Here is a 16,283-nt window from a genome sequence, read left to right on the forward strand (position 1 = left end):
ACGTTCTATCATGTTTAAGTAAGTAAAACTACTATATAACAGGCTTAAATATTTTATTCCTCAATAGGTGGCCAATTTTGATCTTCTCTGAACCAAATTTAACTGGTGTAATTCCAAGTAATTACTCTAACGTGGAAAGCGGGAATGAATTCAAATGTGTTTGTCTCAGCCCTTTTTGAATAAATCAAGTTTTATCAAATCAGGCATTTCTTATTTATTTTTAAGCAACAATCGCTCGTCTTCAGCTGTCAGCCATAGTGAGATTGGTCTAAGAATTTCTGCTGGCAAAAGCCTCAGAACCTGATAAAGCACATGTTGCTTTGCACCCTACCGCACTTTGAGTAAATGTTCAAGAGTAATCCCAGAATACTACTACTGTTCTCCACAGCCTGATAGTAATACCCCAGAATTCTGGAGTAATGCCCCAGAAGAACCCGTCCTGCTCAGAGTGCTAGCTGATTTACTGGGAAAGCTTTTACCCATGCCCTGTGCTGCTCTCATCCATACCCAGCATCATTTCTATCGCAGAAGAAAGTTCTATTAATGACATTTTAACCAATGGATGAAACATATGTATAGAAAACATCTGAAATATTCTTTCACCAGGCCCAAAATTCGAGCTGACCATAAAATCCACTTTCATAGTGGATCATTTATGGATCCACTGATCCATAAAATCCAGAGGGACCACCAGGCATTTATTGGCTTGTTATAAGCGGTTTATTAGGTGCACGAGACACGCGGGGTCCCAAGCGTATACTCCACCCCTTCCCCTCACCTTCTGCCAGCCGCGCTCCTGCCCGACACAAACACACCACTCGCTGTGTCTTCATAGCGAACCCCCCTTTCCAGCCTCTCGACCCCGGCGGCCCCGCAGCAGCCGCCTGCCCGACGGCTTCTCTTCAAGGCAGGCTGGAGGTCGACATGCTAAACCAACAAAGGACGAGTGAAACACCAGAAATCTGGGATTTGGGATGCTGTGGGAAGCGGGGGAGCCCCAGCTCAGAGCAGCTCTTAATTATATGCTTTGCTTTCGAAGGATGAGTAGCTCCCACAACGCTTTGGAGAGCATCCGTACGCTTAAAATACACGGCTACGTGCTCTGCTGAATCAGGACCTGCATGTTAAATAAGCTTTTAACTCTTTTTCTCCTGAGCCAGGGAAACTCCTCATCACTTCCACCTGGAAGCAGTGAGACCTTCCGCATCTGATGCCACCCTTCCAACAGATTATTATTAGTGTTGTCTTTCAGTCTGTTGGCTTTAATCTCTCTGTCCACGGTTTTGAACCCAGCTGCTCGAGCCACGGACACAGACACTGCCAGTATGACGCTCCTCTGCAAGAGCACCCCAAAATCGGGAGCTCACTCATCCCACTGCTCTCCCCACACACTGGGTTTGTTAACGCTTCGGAGACCCAGCAGGAGCCATCTTTCTTCTCGTATTTCTTACCTGTAGGTGGGCCGTGGTGGGTTTTTCTCTGGACATTCATCCTCCAGCATTTCCCTTTCCCCCAAGCAAAAACCAGGAGCTCAGCCTTTTCTAGACCACATGGCCATCACAACTGATGCCTGGAAAGGACCCATCTGTAGGACTCGCAAGTCTGTCAAACTACACAGCAAGGCCAAAGGCAACGAATAAATCTCAAAAGCCAAATATTTCACAGCTACTCGGGGTGCCTCAGACTGGTAAAAGCCCTGATGCCACACGGCAAAGCAGAAAGCACGGCTGCGCTGCATGATCAGGCTTTCCAAACGGGGGTCAAACCGCAAGCGCCACAGCAATTTGTAACTGCACTTGCTCTAATGAGTTTTCTTCTGGAAGCATCTTCAAAAGAAATGAAAAGCCCTTATCCCAGGACATCACTTCAGAAGAGGAATCACCAAGACGAAGTCTCCTCTGCAACCCAGCTTCCACTAAGAGAAGAGAAAAGGCTGAGGACTTAGGTAAAGCTGTTAGCAAGTGCTATCAAGAGTGACGATTTAGTTACATACCCCATGAGTTTTTTCCATCCTTCCAAACTTACAAAGACTGATTTCAAAGAATGGCTGAAGGGTCCTAGTGACAAGCAGCTGCCCCGACTCGTACACAGGCGCGCGGAGCCAGACCTGATCCCAGCGGATGCGTTGGGCAAGCGGTTTGGTTCTGCTCTGCCCACACAGTGTCTCTCCCTGAACGCTGCTCTCGCCACGGTCCTCGTGCTCCTAAACCTTCTGAGAGCCAGGAGCTTTACCTACCTGGTATTCGGAACATTTAAAACACTGGCAGGCACATCAGACTGAGAAGATGAACGGAAGACACAGTTGGATTGTGTTGACAGCGCATTTGGTGATAGGAGGTTGTTTCTTCCAAGCCTTAACTCGTAAGACACTGAACAAATGCAGAAACCGTCCATATAAGCAAAGAGGTTTGGTTTAAATCCATTAATCCATAAAGTCTCCTGGGCAAGTTACAGACACAGTTACATCTTGCAAGGATTTTTTCGCTCCCCTCTCCCACACTTTTACCCTCATAGTGATATGAAATTCCTCCCCGCGGGGCTGAGCACTTGCCCAGGCAGTGCCTGTAGCACGACCAGTGAATAACCTCCGTGGGCGCAAGATGTTTGCTTGTGAACTTGCAGTTCCAGGTGTAAGATACAATATTTACCTCTAATCTCTTAGAGGAAACTTAAGGGGAATTCCTTCTATAAAGATCTTTCAGAGTCAGACTGTTCACTGGAGACCTCACACATCTCAGGACACGAGTCTCCATTTGGCTTCTATGGAAAACAGTCTATTTTGTCCGTTTTGCATTGTCTCTCAAACGCCTCCAATCCAGCTCTAAAGTTGAGATCGCCCACACAGCTCGGAGTTTTCTCAAGAGGCTCATGCGTTTGCTGACAGCAGTTTCTAGGACTTCAGAAAACAGGATTTCACAGGAACGACTGGATTACACAGCACTTCTTATTTAGTCCTAGAAATAACTGCGTTGTTTGCAAAAAGCAGATGTGTAACTTCAAAAAGAGAATGGAAAAAAGGTATTTATAAAGAACCAAATAAAACTGGCCTTGGAACAAAACAGCTGCCAACTCTAAGAGTTTTGTTTTTTTTTTAAAAAAAAAGTCTTATGGAAAAAAGGGGGAGTCCTGTGAGGAGCAGGAACACTGAATGGCTGGAAACGACCCAAGCAGCTTCCACCCCCCAGAACCTCACACCCAAACCCCTCACCTCGCATCTCCATGCGGGTGAAGTAGTCATACACGGTTTGTCTTTGGGGGGGCGATAACTAAGTAGACTCATTTCTGAACACCAGTTCAGATTTTATTTTCTTTTACAAGTTGTAAGACTGACAAAAATTGAGATTTCACATGAGTTCACTGACGTGTATAAAAGCTCCTTATCATTTTGTCTTTATTGGACTTTTACCTTGCCTCCGTCGTCCTACATCACCCGTAGCAAGTACGGGCACCTAAAGCATTTCCACAACGCTGTCCGTGTTTCTGCAGCCACCACCCCACCCCAGAGCAGCCGAGCGCCCGGTAACTCTGAGCACTCCGATGCCAGCTTTGTCCCATGCCAAAACCAACTCGTACCTCGTGCGGGAGGCTGGTGGGCTCCGGGGACGTACGGCACCACAGCTGCCCACGACCACTCTCTGGATGTGCTGCCTTACTGCTTTCGTCCTGCTTCTCTTCCCTCCAGCAGAGCACCAGCAAGCACCATTCAAACAGCAATACAGAGTTTAATCAATTACAGAACTGATTGACCTGGCATAAACCTACTTTGCAGCTGTATCTGGTCTGGCTTGTTAGCAGTTGCCCCAGTCACAGACATTGAAGGGAAACACTGCAGCTAGCACCGCAAAAATTCTGGATAAAAGAATTTAACAACATGCTTCTCTCATATATGATTTTCTACATATCTGTGTCTTCATTTCTTGTGCTAAAATGAATACTTTTAGTGTTCTTCTAGAGCAGAGCTCCTTCAACGGAGACATTCACATGGAACTGCTTGCTGAGGGATTGCCCAACAGCAACCGCTTGTTCTGGATCAGATGTGACTATCGCACTCAGAAAACGGGCCACTGTCGCGATGCTGGCTTCTTGCCATCCTTAGAAGAGCAGACAACTACCAATCCAGCACCAACTTAACTCTAGCCCAGGACACAGTGAAAAAAATCTATCCCACCTCTGCTGGGATAGATTGCCTGCCTCCACATTTTTGGAATGAACTTTTAGACTCACATTTTTTGTCATGTCAATGTTGTATGTCGTCAGTGGCCACAACATTTTGCTTATAACTGGACCCCCACGTGCCCTACAACCGCATGTACCAGCCAATGAAACCAGCCTCAGACTTACCTGCTTCTGAAGAGGCTCAAGGACCCTTCTTCCAACTCGCAGGAGTTGGAAAGTCATGGAAAACAACTGAACTGAACATCTGGGAGAAGCAGCAAGTCAGAAGGACTCAGAGTATTGTCCTTTCAGTGGCTTTGGTGATGGTTTTACGCTGTGGGGATTAATAGGGTGGTTCCCCCACCTCCCACCCAATTTAGTTTCCACTTTGACTTTTGCTGTTCCCACAGCACAACTGCAAGTCCAGGGACAGGTAGCTTGCACAAGGGTCGTACCTCTACTCCATAGCTTGCAAAGGTGTTGTTTTTCAGTCTAGGTAAGCTACTTTCCAGCATGCACCTTTCTGCTTTGCTATCAAATCTGCGAGCGGTTGGAGTGAGAATTCACACTAGTAAATGGAGCTAAAACCATCTTTGCTGTGCCTGTATGATAAAAACACACAGGATGACATTTCTTTACTTCAAAGTTTATACAGAGATACCCAAAACTAAGGGGAACGATGACTTCTGTTCAGTGTTACCAACCCAAAGTGCTAATACTGGCTGACTACAAAACCTTAGTCAGCATAAGCCAACTCTCTCACCAATACTAATTGAGCATTAAGATGACACAGTATCTAAAAACATTTGCATTTAACTGAGCAGCTTACAACTCGCAGGTACTTGTGGACTTTTTACAAATGGCTCAGTGCACACAGAGATAGCTTGCTCTGCATCCTAAGTCAGAAGATTAACAGTGCTTAAGATTTCAAGGGAAACTAGAGCCACTATCATCACTGACTGCAGTCCAATGATTTTTTTTATGCTAGCAGTGTCTAGGAAACACAAGCTCTGAGTCATGTAGGCCAAAACACTGAATTTGGCAAGTTAAATGGAACCAGCCTTTCCATAATACCAAGTACTTAGTTCAGGAAAGCTAATTGGAAAAGCTTGTTTAGTGCACTGACTTGACACTCCAATCACCAACGTCCTCTGACCAGAGTATTTACAGTGTTAAGTCACTTCCCAAGTTTTCCTAACTTCTATGAAACAGTTTTTCTAGACAAGTCTGATTTCTTGGGATGGTGTCAAGAGAATGTAGCCAGGTTCACGGCCACAACAGGGCAGGGAGCACTCCTGGACAAGAAAGGTAGATCTCTCTTGGCACAGGGTATAGGACACCCAACATTTAATTACTTTAAATGCCAGTGAGATATTTGCCTCTTACATAGCAGTGAACAGCAGTCGCCTCTGACTCAACACGAAATGCAAGCTGGAGTGGGGGCTGAAGAGCTGTGTTTTGCCCAATGCTTTTTTTTCTTCTGATAAAAAACATAAATGAACGATTTCTCAGGTTACTTTGGCTACTCAGAGAGTAATTATCAACTGTTACTGTACCTCTAAATTCCCCAGAAAGACTAGTAAGATTAACAAAACCTCTTCAATTCTATGAAATTATTTAAAACTTTTAATAACCAAGATTTATTTTTCATTTGTTTTTTACTTATATAGAAAGCCATTAATACAAGTCTATATATAAAGTTGCTGGAAAGCCAACAAGACACTGCAACACTTAATTTGAGATGATACTTACAAATTAGACTGTATCATCTAGGTAATACCACCATAGTAAATACTCGGGAACTTTACACAGCAGTCATTTATTTGGAAGGAAAAACATCAAAACAGTATTAGGAGATATAAAAAAATAATAAAGTATTACCTGAGCGATTGGATCCTCCTTAGTACAGTGCAGCTGCGCGTTCAGAGGAAAAAAGCTGAGAAGATGAGAGAACTTCAGAGTATTACTGCAAGGTGGCAGCCTGCTAGCCAAATTAAATCCCAAAGGAAACACAGACAAGTATCAACACTTCTGTTTCAGTTTTATACTAAATAATTTGTCCTTTCTGTAGTTCTTATATGGACACCCCTGTGGAACGGGGATTCAGTATTTTTGTACTCATCCTGCCAAAAGGAAGGTTTCTTTTAATCTGTGCATATCATCAACTACTATTTCAACCTCCATTTCCGTAGAATCTTGGCAAAACCCAAGTTTTCTTCCCCTCAATCTTAAATAAGGCTCATAGACAGTAAGAGAGCAGCTCACTAAGCTCCTCCTAAATTTACATTTTATTTGCAACAGTACTGGAGTTTCAAGAGATATCGGAACAGCCTTCATTTCAGTGACAAGGCTATCGGTCATCAGTTTAAAGCTCTACACATTCAGATATGACGACAGTTGTTTAAAAACGTTATGGTCAGCGACAAGGGTTAAAAAAAAAAAAGAAAACCCCCAACCAACCCCAACACAATAACCAGAGTGTTGCTGAAGTCTTACAGATATACTTTTTTTGTACTACTGATTTAAGTATTTTTTTAAATATCACCAAACTTGTGCTGTTTTGTCTGGCTGCATTCTACAAGAAAAAAGAACACTTAAGTTAATGAAATAATTTAGTCTCTGCTCCTGAGAGCACTTGCAGCTTTTCCATTGCCAAAAAGCTATAGAAAAGTTTTTTTAAAATTACAAGAGCACATTTGTATGAGGAGGAATATGTACATGGTGAGGCACCAGCATGGAGAGTTACAAGAAGTCATAAATCAACCCTTGTAAACAAATATTTGAGAGTACTGAATTGTAGATAAAGGAAATCAGAAAAAATCTATGTTTTTTTTTGTTTTGTTTATTGAAATATGAGCAGCAGTATGCAAAAAATATCTTTAAAAACATAACATAGCAAAACCTAATAATTTTAAAATTAACAAAATAAAAAGATGTTTAGAGTTAAATGAAAAAACTCATTGCTAGAACTGTGTTTCCTACAATGTAAACAAAAGCATAAAGGTTATGCTTGCGACAAACACAGAAGCAGGTTTATGGAGCAGCACAATAAAGCAACATTATGTTGTAATCTGATGGTTTGGTCTATTGATCTGAATTCAGAATGGGTTACCTTCCTAAACAGAAACTTCACAACTACAAAAAAAAAAAGGTAGCCACATGTTTGTCTTTTTTAGAAAATGTTTTATGGTTTTTTGTTTGGTTTTTTTTTTTTTTTCTCCCCTAAAAAACATCACTAGCAAGACTTTGGGCAACTTAAACAATATCCTGAAAAAAATTATTATTTCAAACTAGGGAGAAAGCCTGACACATTTTAATGTTCTCCAGATTTACACTGCAAGAGTATCTGCCCAAGAATTGACAACTTCCACACTGTAATACTGTGGGGGAAAAAAAAAAATCATAGCCTCAAGGAAACCCCAAAATAGTTCCAATATTTTAAACAATTCTATACCGCATCATAACATATGGGCCGTTTCATCATTCTTTTGGCTAATGGGCTGTTCTGTCAAATTTGTCTCTCATCGGTCAGTCATACTAGAAAGTTTTATTTTGGTCCTATAGATACTATAACCCAATGTCATCCCCTCACGTACAACTACTTCATGCCTAATGCAATTAAATGAACATAATACTTACACGGTTACCTTCCTAAACAGAAACTTCACAACTACAAAAAAAAAAAGGTAGCCACATGTTTGTCTTTTTTAGAAAATGTTTTATGGTTTTTTGTTTGGTTTTTTTTTTTTTGTTCTCCCCTAAAAAACATCACTAGCAAGACTTTGGGCAACTTAAACAATATCCTGAAAAAAATTATTATTTCAAACTAGGGAGAAAGCCTGACACATTTTAATGTTCTCCAGATTTACACTGCAAGAGTATCTGCCCAAGAATTGACAACTTCCACACTGTAATACTGTGGGGGAAAAAAAAAAATCATAGCCTCAAGGAAACCCCAAAATAGTTCCAATATTTTAAACAATTCTATACCGCATCATAACATATGGGCCGTTTCATCATTCTTTTGGCTAATGGGCTGTTCTGTCAAATTTGTCTCTCATCGGTCAGTCATACTAGAAAGTTTTATTTTGGTCCTATAGATACTATAACCCAATGTCATCCCCTCACGTACAACTACTTCATGCCTAATGCAATTAAATGAACATAATACTTACACAAGGCACTGGATTGACTGCCAGCAAGACTGAAGTCCTCGAAGGAGGAATACCCAAGCTACTATCTTATCTTAGTGACTATAAAAGCAAACCCAGAAAGAACTTCAGTATAGGCCTGTTCGAGGTTCTTTGCTGGTATTGCCAAAGCCGTTAGTTAATGCTGTGGTTGGTGCAAAGTAGAAAGATGCCCAAACAGAAGAAAATACTTACACTACAAAAGCCAAAACACTTTTCACTGAAGAGTAACATTCAGTCTAAGCTGGGCTATATTAGAAAGGCTCCATCTTCCACTATCACACTACTGGCTGATTCAATTTCTCCATCCCTCCATCTACATCAAGAAGTGACTTATACACAAATATGCTGCAATAGTAGCAGGACCCTCTGCTATCGCTATATTTAAAACGTCGTTAGGGTCAAAACAGTTCTCATCCAATCCCTCTGTGCACTGATATCTGATCAGCAGCACAGCGAAACTAAACATGATTAGAAACACCATGAACCAGTAGCACGTAAAATTTGCTAACTAGAAAGCTCTCAAAAAGTCCTACTTATAAGGAAAAGTAGAACATTGACAAATCTTACTGGGTCTGCTCCTGCAAGCCTACCCTGGCAAAATCAGCAGTCACAAGGATATCCCCAGCACTGCATATATTACAGTTCAATAATATGTACACAAGCAGAAAGACGTCAGAGTACTGTAGTACTTAATGACAGCATCAGAAGTGGGTTAACTGGATATTATTGCAGAAATTATGTTCAGTGCATGGGTAGCCAATCTAACCACAATACTAGCACTAAGCACCAGCTCTGGCTCATGAACACCCACTTCAGCACCCATTCTTGAGTCATCCAGTTGGCCACATCTAAACATACAAGTGAACAGAGATGAAGCCAGGTGAAAAACATTTTGGATAAAGTAAAATCTTGTACCTACAACTGAGATCTTTCCTTAATCCAATGTGCCATGACATTTATTATAAAAACTACTCAAGAAAAAAAAAAATCCTGTAGTGTCAAATATACATATTCAGTAACTCGAATCCAACTTTGCATCTTACTCCAAAAGAACCATCTGTGGGTTGCAGTTCCAAAGAATGAAAGAAAGACCCCAGAGGTGAGTGGCAAATAATGTTATTCCTCTTCTCCTGAAGATGCACTTGTTTGTTTTTAAACACACTTGAGAAACTGCTTAAAAAAAGCCCAAAACAAAAAAACCAAAACACCAAGTAATATAGAAATTCCTGTACAAGAGAACATTAGGGTTCTGCAGAAGTGTTACAGTTTATTCCTTTAAGGCATTTCATAAGAAACATTTTAATGACACGTAAACAATTTTATTCCTTTAAGATCATTTGTTACTTAGGTACCATATGATGCACGATTTCCACATTTGAGCAGAAACTGTCATTCCACAGAAGACACAAGAACTTGTGTAAGCAATCAATGTCTCAGGATTGCAGTTATTAACTGCAACACATCTTTCAGTAAATATTTGCATTTTAGAGTTTTCAGCTTCTCCCCCAAACACTGAACCCTTTTCTGAAGGGGTGTTCAGGAAAGAGGAAAAGGAGGGTGAGAAGTTAAAAAATACAATAGGTCTTTTTCTCCATGCAAAGAAATTTTGTATATAATTCACTTCTAATTCGCTTAGAATATTTCTTTCAGCCTCTTTTTATTATTTAAAGGGGAAAAATATGCATACGTTATTTAACTGATTTCTTTTAGTGTTTAGTACAGTGTTTATATTCTCTACTGAGCAATACAACAGCACAGGCAACAGGATTCCTTACACATAAAGAGAGAAATTTCATCATCATATTAATGCAGTCCTTCAATCCCATAAAGCTGCCAACTACAGTTAGAAGTCTTCTGATTGAACACCTGACATCACGGACAGGATCAAGACCACTGTTTCATGTAGGCTACAAAGAAGTGATTACTTTTGGTCATTACCAACAGGTCTGTATTAAATTACATGAACTGGAAGTAAAAGCTTCTGCATTCAGTTGCTAACTTGCTAAGCCACTCACAGTCTTCAAAGAGACTCAAACTCATACTGAAAGTGAATTAAACACAGTGTAATCACTAATACTGCGTAATGTCTACTGAGAGATTAAAAAGGCCTAAGACAGATCAATTCCAGACAGGCAAAATAAACAGCTAAAACACCAAAAAGAAAACAAAAAACTTATTCCTTCCAAAAAGTAGTAAGCATTGCCATTTACAAATAGTAGTGTTTATGTTAAAATAGAGAAGGGTACCTAAAAAGAAATAGCCTTGGCAACCAAATCCAAACGGCATGAGTGTAAATCAAAGCAAAACAAGAATTACTACTCCAGAAACGTGCAAGATGTTTACCTTGTATCAATTACTATTTAAAACGGTGGTTAAAAGAGATATTACAAAACTGAAGTGGGAAAAGGCTAAGAACTGCTATTCTGCATTATATACAGTGTGTTTATGACAGCATTTTCCAATAGACAATACAAGTGTTTTTACACCACTCCAATATTTGTAAAAAGTACGTTTCGTGTGTACACTTAAAAAAATCACATTGTTCAATCGGAGGCAAATTAGCCATAATAAAATTTTGCTTGTGACAGATGTCAACCTTAAGATGTTAAACAACTACACTAAAGATACAGCTTGCAAGCTGGAGCTGCACATGTTCAAACAGTTTCATAAACATTAAAAAAAACCCCCAAACTATGATATGTATTTATTTTCTGAAGTCAGTCTTCATAATTCTTGTCCCTACAGGACAAAAAGAAAAAAAAATTTTCCAGTTAAGACATAAGCCTGTTTAAGTTCTACTCAAAGAAGGGGAAAAGTGTTCTGAATTTTTCAATAGACTGTTTTTCCCTTAGGGCTCAACTGTCATTTAAGCATCACAAGAACAAATTGAAATGTAAAACTGATTAGCTATACACAATGGAATTGGTCACAAAGGGATTTAAAAAAAAAAAAGTTAAACCATACGATCCATTCTCCATATAGCTCACAGTATCCACACTGGAAGTTTCTCTAGAATTAGAATAAGTTCGCTAAAAATAACGCTGAAGATAGAATTTCAGCACTATGAAACAGATGAGATGGGATTAAGAGGAGAACCCATTTGTGTAAGTACTTTATCCAGCCACTGGAGGGGCCCATGAAGATGAATTTCTATCCAGCATGGGGTGCTTGTGACGTCTTGTCGGTGATATTCAGCTCCCCAGCCCTATAAAAATGAACAAAGTGTTATCAGTCTTTTGGACAAGATGCAAGAAAAAAAACCCCACCCCAAAACCTGGAAGGCCCAAGTCTAGACTCCACGCTAAATCTGAAACGGACAGCATCTTCATGTTGTTGATGTTGAGAAAACACTCAAACAGTGTTTGACAGTTTGACTTTATAAATCCAAATAATGTCTTTTTTCCCTAACCTATTAAAAAAATAATATTAATATATTTGAAAGAGTTACAATTTTTCTGCAATCACTTATGCTCTTCTGCACTCACAATCTTTTACTGGTTTTGTAGTTCACTTTGTTCCTTCAAATTTAGCGCTTATAATTCAAATACCGCTTAATAAAATTATAGCGACCACAATGATTAAATCCCTGTCCTGAATACTGAAGTAACTAAATACATAGCCAACATTCAGTACAGCAATCCATGCTTTTCCTTTCTTGCATCAACTTCCCTCTCCCTAGATTAACTGTCTTCAACATTACTTACCACTGAAAAGAACCACATCAGGTCAGAATAGCTTTGCTACATTCTTAGAGTGCTAATGTAATGACTGCTGAATACTCAAATCCACAATAAATTTGAATGCCCCCCAAACAATTTGTTTACCTTCACAAAACTCATTCGAATGGTGCACATTTTGGTGAGCTCATATACTGCTTCAAATCCATGATTGACAGACTGAGCTAAAAGCTGAGCAAACTCCTGATTGTTAAAAATTTTCAGACTGCATCCACTAGGAATCTTGCATACAGTTGTTGGATGAAAGCCATGGTGGTAGTTGCAGTTCCTGCTCTGTACAAATATGCTGCTATCACTTAAACACTCAGCATAGACTTCCCCACCAACATAGTAGAGATGAACTCCTTGAAAACAAAGATAGAAATGTTTCAGATTACTTTATTTTCCCCCCAATATAGTACTTCATACAATCCCCTTGAAATCAGAGACAAAGTAAATTTTCTGTTTGAGGAACTTTCCGGAAAAGCTCTTTTTTTGCCCACACTATAACATACTTTCTCATTTCAAAATACAGTAGGTTTCATTACACATCAGCCACTAGATGTCCTTCTCTCTTCAGTTGCAGAATAGAATGAAAAAACTGCTTCCAACACATCAACAGTCATTTCAAACTACTTTCCTGGAGAACTTATGTGGCTTTTAAAACTCCAGTTTATAGAACTGGTAGCTTCTCCATATGGCAATTCCAACAGAAATATAAGTGTCCTGGGAGAAGGGACAGTGACAGACATGAATAAGAAAGTATATCCCTAATCTACTCTGATTTTCAACGTATTTTATCAAGCAAAAGGAGAGGCAAGTCCAATTTAATTGCACAACTTAAATACCATCAGGCTTTACAGACTTTAAAATCAAAGCCCCTAGATTTATCACATCTGCCTGGATTCAGCTATGCACGTAAGTGCTTCCCTCCCTTTACGTTCTAAAGCCTATGTAACACTATTACTGACTAAAAATTAATATATAAGAGCTGAGCACAGATTCTTACTGCTACTTCAGCTGAGATACCCGCCTTCTTTCTCCCAGATGATCTCCCTTTCCCCCACCCACCACTCTTATATGGTTGGGATGCAGTTCAGCTTAAGTCTTCCTTGCAAAACCCTGAGAATCCACTGCAGACTATCCCGTGGTTTGCCAGATGAGGCTGCAGCAAGTCAAGAGATGCAAATTAATCTTTCAGACAGCAGCAACTGTTGTGAACATTGCTAGAGCCACTTGGGACTAACATAGGATGAAGGTTACACAGAGGAACCATTGGCTTCACCAACTATAAGCATCTATCAGAAAATCCGGGGTAGGCAAGAATGCATTTTCACAACCCTAGTCATTTAAAAAGACAGAGACCACCTCTTGCTAGATAAGTTCTTTTGGGTAAAGACCTTCCGAGAGATCTCTGAAAAGGCGAGCTGGGTAATGTAACAGTCCGAGAAGAACACAGATACTTCAAAAATCATCCAATGCACAGTGAGAAGTCACTTGCACCTGTAATGCAACACTTCTACAGAAAAAAGCAAATAGGATAGGGTAGTTGTACGGAGGCAAAAACACAAGACCTTCCCAACAAAAGCCATAAATAAATAGTATTTTATGCCAAAACAATCTTAATTGTTCTCAGAACTCTTACCATAAAGCAAAGTTTTAGTTTAATAATTAGTATTACAGACATAGACATTTTAAAGCTCATTGTAGCCAGTACTATTCTACAACATGATGCTGGAATCTTGTTACATTTCTGACCTCAGGCAGGTGCACAGGATTTCTCTGCCAATACCATCAAAAGGGGTAAGCCAAAAGAAAAGAACCTGACAAACCACCTGCACCCCAGAAATCAGTTGTTTTCCTTTATAAAATTAAATTTTCTCAGACAACAGCATTGCAGAGCCAAGTTTCCAACAGATACTAATATAACTCATCGCCTCCAGATTACGTGCAAAATTTTGATGTATTTATAGTAGTTTCCAATTAAAAGACTGTTAAGGGACAGGATGGGTCCTGAAGATACACTATTACACGGAACAGTGACTTTCATCAAACAAAACTCAAGCAACTGTACCAGATGATCTTAAGTGTTAAAAAGGCCTCTAGCTATGTGCCATAGAAACAGGGTTGTCTTCTCAGGACTGACTTAGTCACAAAAAATGAGATATTCAGAAAAGGAGTACTACATTTTAAGATAATCAGAGCACATTCCATCAAAGATGTAAACTGTGCATCTACATGTGCTATCAGCCAAACAGTACGGGAAAACTAGAAGATCTTGCAAAACCTGCTGTCTCCAGGAATCCCTCCCACACACATACACACCCCATGGATTCACTCAGACAAATGAGCCCTTGCAGTTTTGCATTAGCACTTCAAAGTCCTGCTGCCAACTCATGCAAGGTATTTGAACATACTGTAGACAGCAGCATAATACCTTGCATGAACAACAAAATAAAAAAAAAAAATCTTTGATATATTGTAAAGTGGTATGAATACTTTGATTTAAGAAGCACAGATAATATAGAATACCAGAAGTTCTGCAATACGTTTTTTGGTTCTGAAACACAAAATTCTACATACAGAATGCCATTAAACGTAACAAACAAGCCCCTATGACAATCTAGTTTGGTAAGGAAATCTTTTAAATTAGTGACGAAGAAAAACACACGCAATTCCTAGACGAATTAGAATCAAACTATGCCTAAGTAAGTTTTCTTCAGATACTGGAGAGGTAGATAATATATCACAGATTACTTCTACTATTCTTATCTGAGAATAACCATTGTTGCACTATACAAAAGTTGAAATCAAAACGAGGACTTAGCTTCTTAATCATGTGTAACACAACCAAGCTTTACCTTTTCCAATATGTCGTCTAGTGTTCTCAATTGTTGAGTTGCGATTAACATTTGAGAGCAAACCTAAGCAGAACCGGTTTTTATTATTGGAGGGATCTGTAAACCCATCTACTAAGACACTTGTAGATGATGCATGAAAAGCTTCCCCAACACGATTATTTAATTCATAATACACAATTGAACACCAGTGTTTGGGTTCTTCATAGGCAACAGGCTGAACATCTGAAAATAAGCAAAATGGAAATACCAGTTTAGATAAATGTTAAAATACTAAATCTAGAACTGTAAAGCAGGCCTTCCAAAGTACCAACAGATAACTGAAAGCCTAGTCAGCAGTTACAATGGGCAAAAACAGTCCTGATTAAGATCTTAATGATTTCTATTTCATGCATTTTAGCTAGTCCATTGATGTTAATAATTATTTTCCTATTTTAAACCTGATATTAAACAAAAAACCCTACACACACAAAAAAAAAGATGACTGACATCAGGTTAAATATGATTCTTCTGTCCTCTTAAAAAAATTGTTCTAATAGATATTTTGGGACTCAATTTTCAGAACATTTGTGCACATACAATTCTAACAGCAGGCAAAGGTAGCAGAAAAGACTAATTCTGAGAAATGAAAAAAGTTCAACTTGTCATAAGCCATAATATGCACCTGAGGCTTTATAAGTTAGAGATGCAAATAAGCAAGGCAAGTTTTATTTCTCAATTCTTTTTGTTACAGCCCCAGTTTGCCTCGGAGGACTGTTTCCACTTATCAACAAGGTTTACTGTGCCTTTGAAGTTATTTGCTCAATTTGGTCATGAGTTGTAAGAAGCCAAACTATGTTAATTTTACACCATACTATACCACTTACCTCTGGTAGAAATATTTGGCATGATTTGAGGGATCATCGTATTGCTTGTGTCCATAGACTGAGAATTATCCTGCCCCATTTGATCATCAGGGGGCATATATGCAGGAGGTGGAGTATCAGCTACAAATATGAAATAAGAATAATAAACCACAATAAACCTCAGCAATTCAGAATATTTATTCATTCTATGGTTGTAAACACACAAAAATACCCTTGAACAAGAGATGTTAAAACATTTGGACCCACTTTTGAAGTAACCGGAAGATAACCCAGCCAACTATCTTTACAGTAATCTCTTTCAATAGTTGGATTCTTACCTATGGGACTAATAACAAGATTGGATACTTGAGGAAAACTTAAAGAAGTGTTTTTTTCTTTTTGCCTTTTTTCTTTACCAATTGTACTCCTGCAACTGGACAAGATGACTATAGTTCCTACGCCTGCCCTCCCCCCCCCCCCCAACCCTAACCTTCACCCTCTCCCCTCACTCACACT

The 16,283-nt window shown here is 39.4% G+C and overlaps 1 protein-coding gene across 2 annotated transcripts in view; it reads right to left on the minus strand.

Annotated features, from left to right (window-relative positions):
• Positions 1-10,922: 10,922 nt before the first annotated feature.
• Positions 10,923-16,283, minus strand: part of SMAD5 (SMAD family member 5) — an 8,215-nt gene continuing 2,854 nt past the window's right edge. The window contains exons 3-6 of one of the 2 annotated variants that reach the window (XM_010287741.1): positions 15,789-15,908; positions 14,926-15,147; positions 12,173-12,429; positions 10,923-11,553 (exon numbers count right to left, since the gene is read on the minus strand). In XM_010287741.1, the coding sequence (XP_010286043.1) occupies positions 11,410-11,553; positions 12,173-12,429; positions 14,926-15,147; positions 15,789-15,908 (743 nt within the window). In that variant the 3' untranslated portion in view covers positions 10,923-11,409. The remainder of the gene's footprint in view (positions 11,554-12,172; positions 12,430-14,925; positions 15,148-15,788; positions 15,909-16,283) is intronic. The other variant, XM_010287743.1, reaches the window with a different exon arrangement.

The sequence above is a fragment of the Phaethon lepturus genome, unplaced genomic scaffold (genome assembly GCF_000687285.1).
Source record: "Phaethon lepturus isolate BGI_N335 unplaced genomic scaffold, ASM68728v1 scaffold20105, whole genome shotgun sequence".
Taxonomy (NCBI): Eukaryota; Metazoa; Chordata; class Aves; order Phaethontiformes; family Phaethontidae; genus Phaethon; species Phaethon lepturus.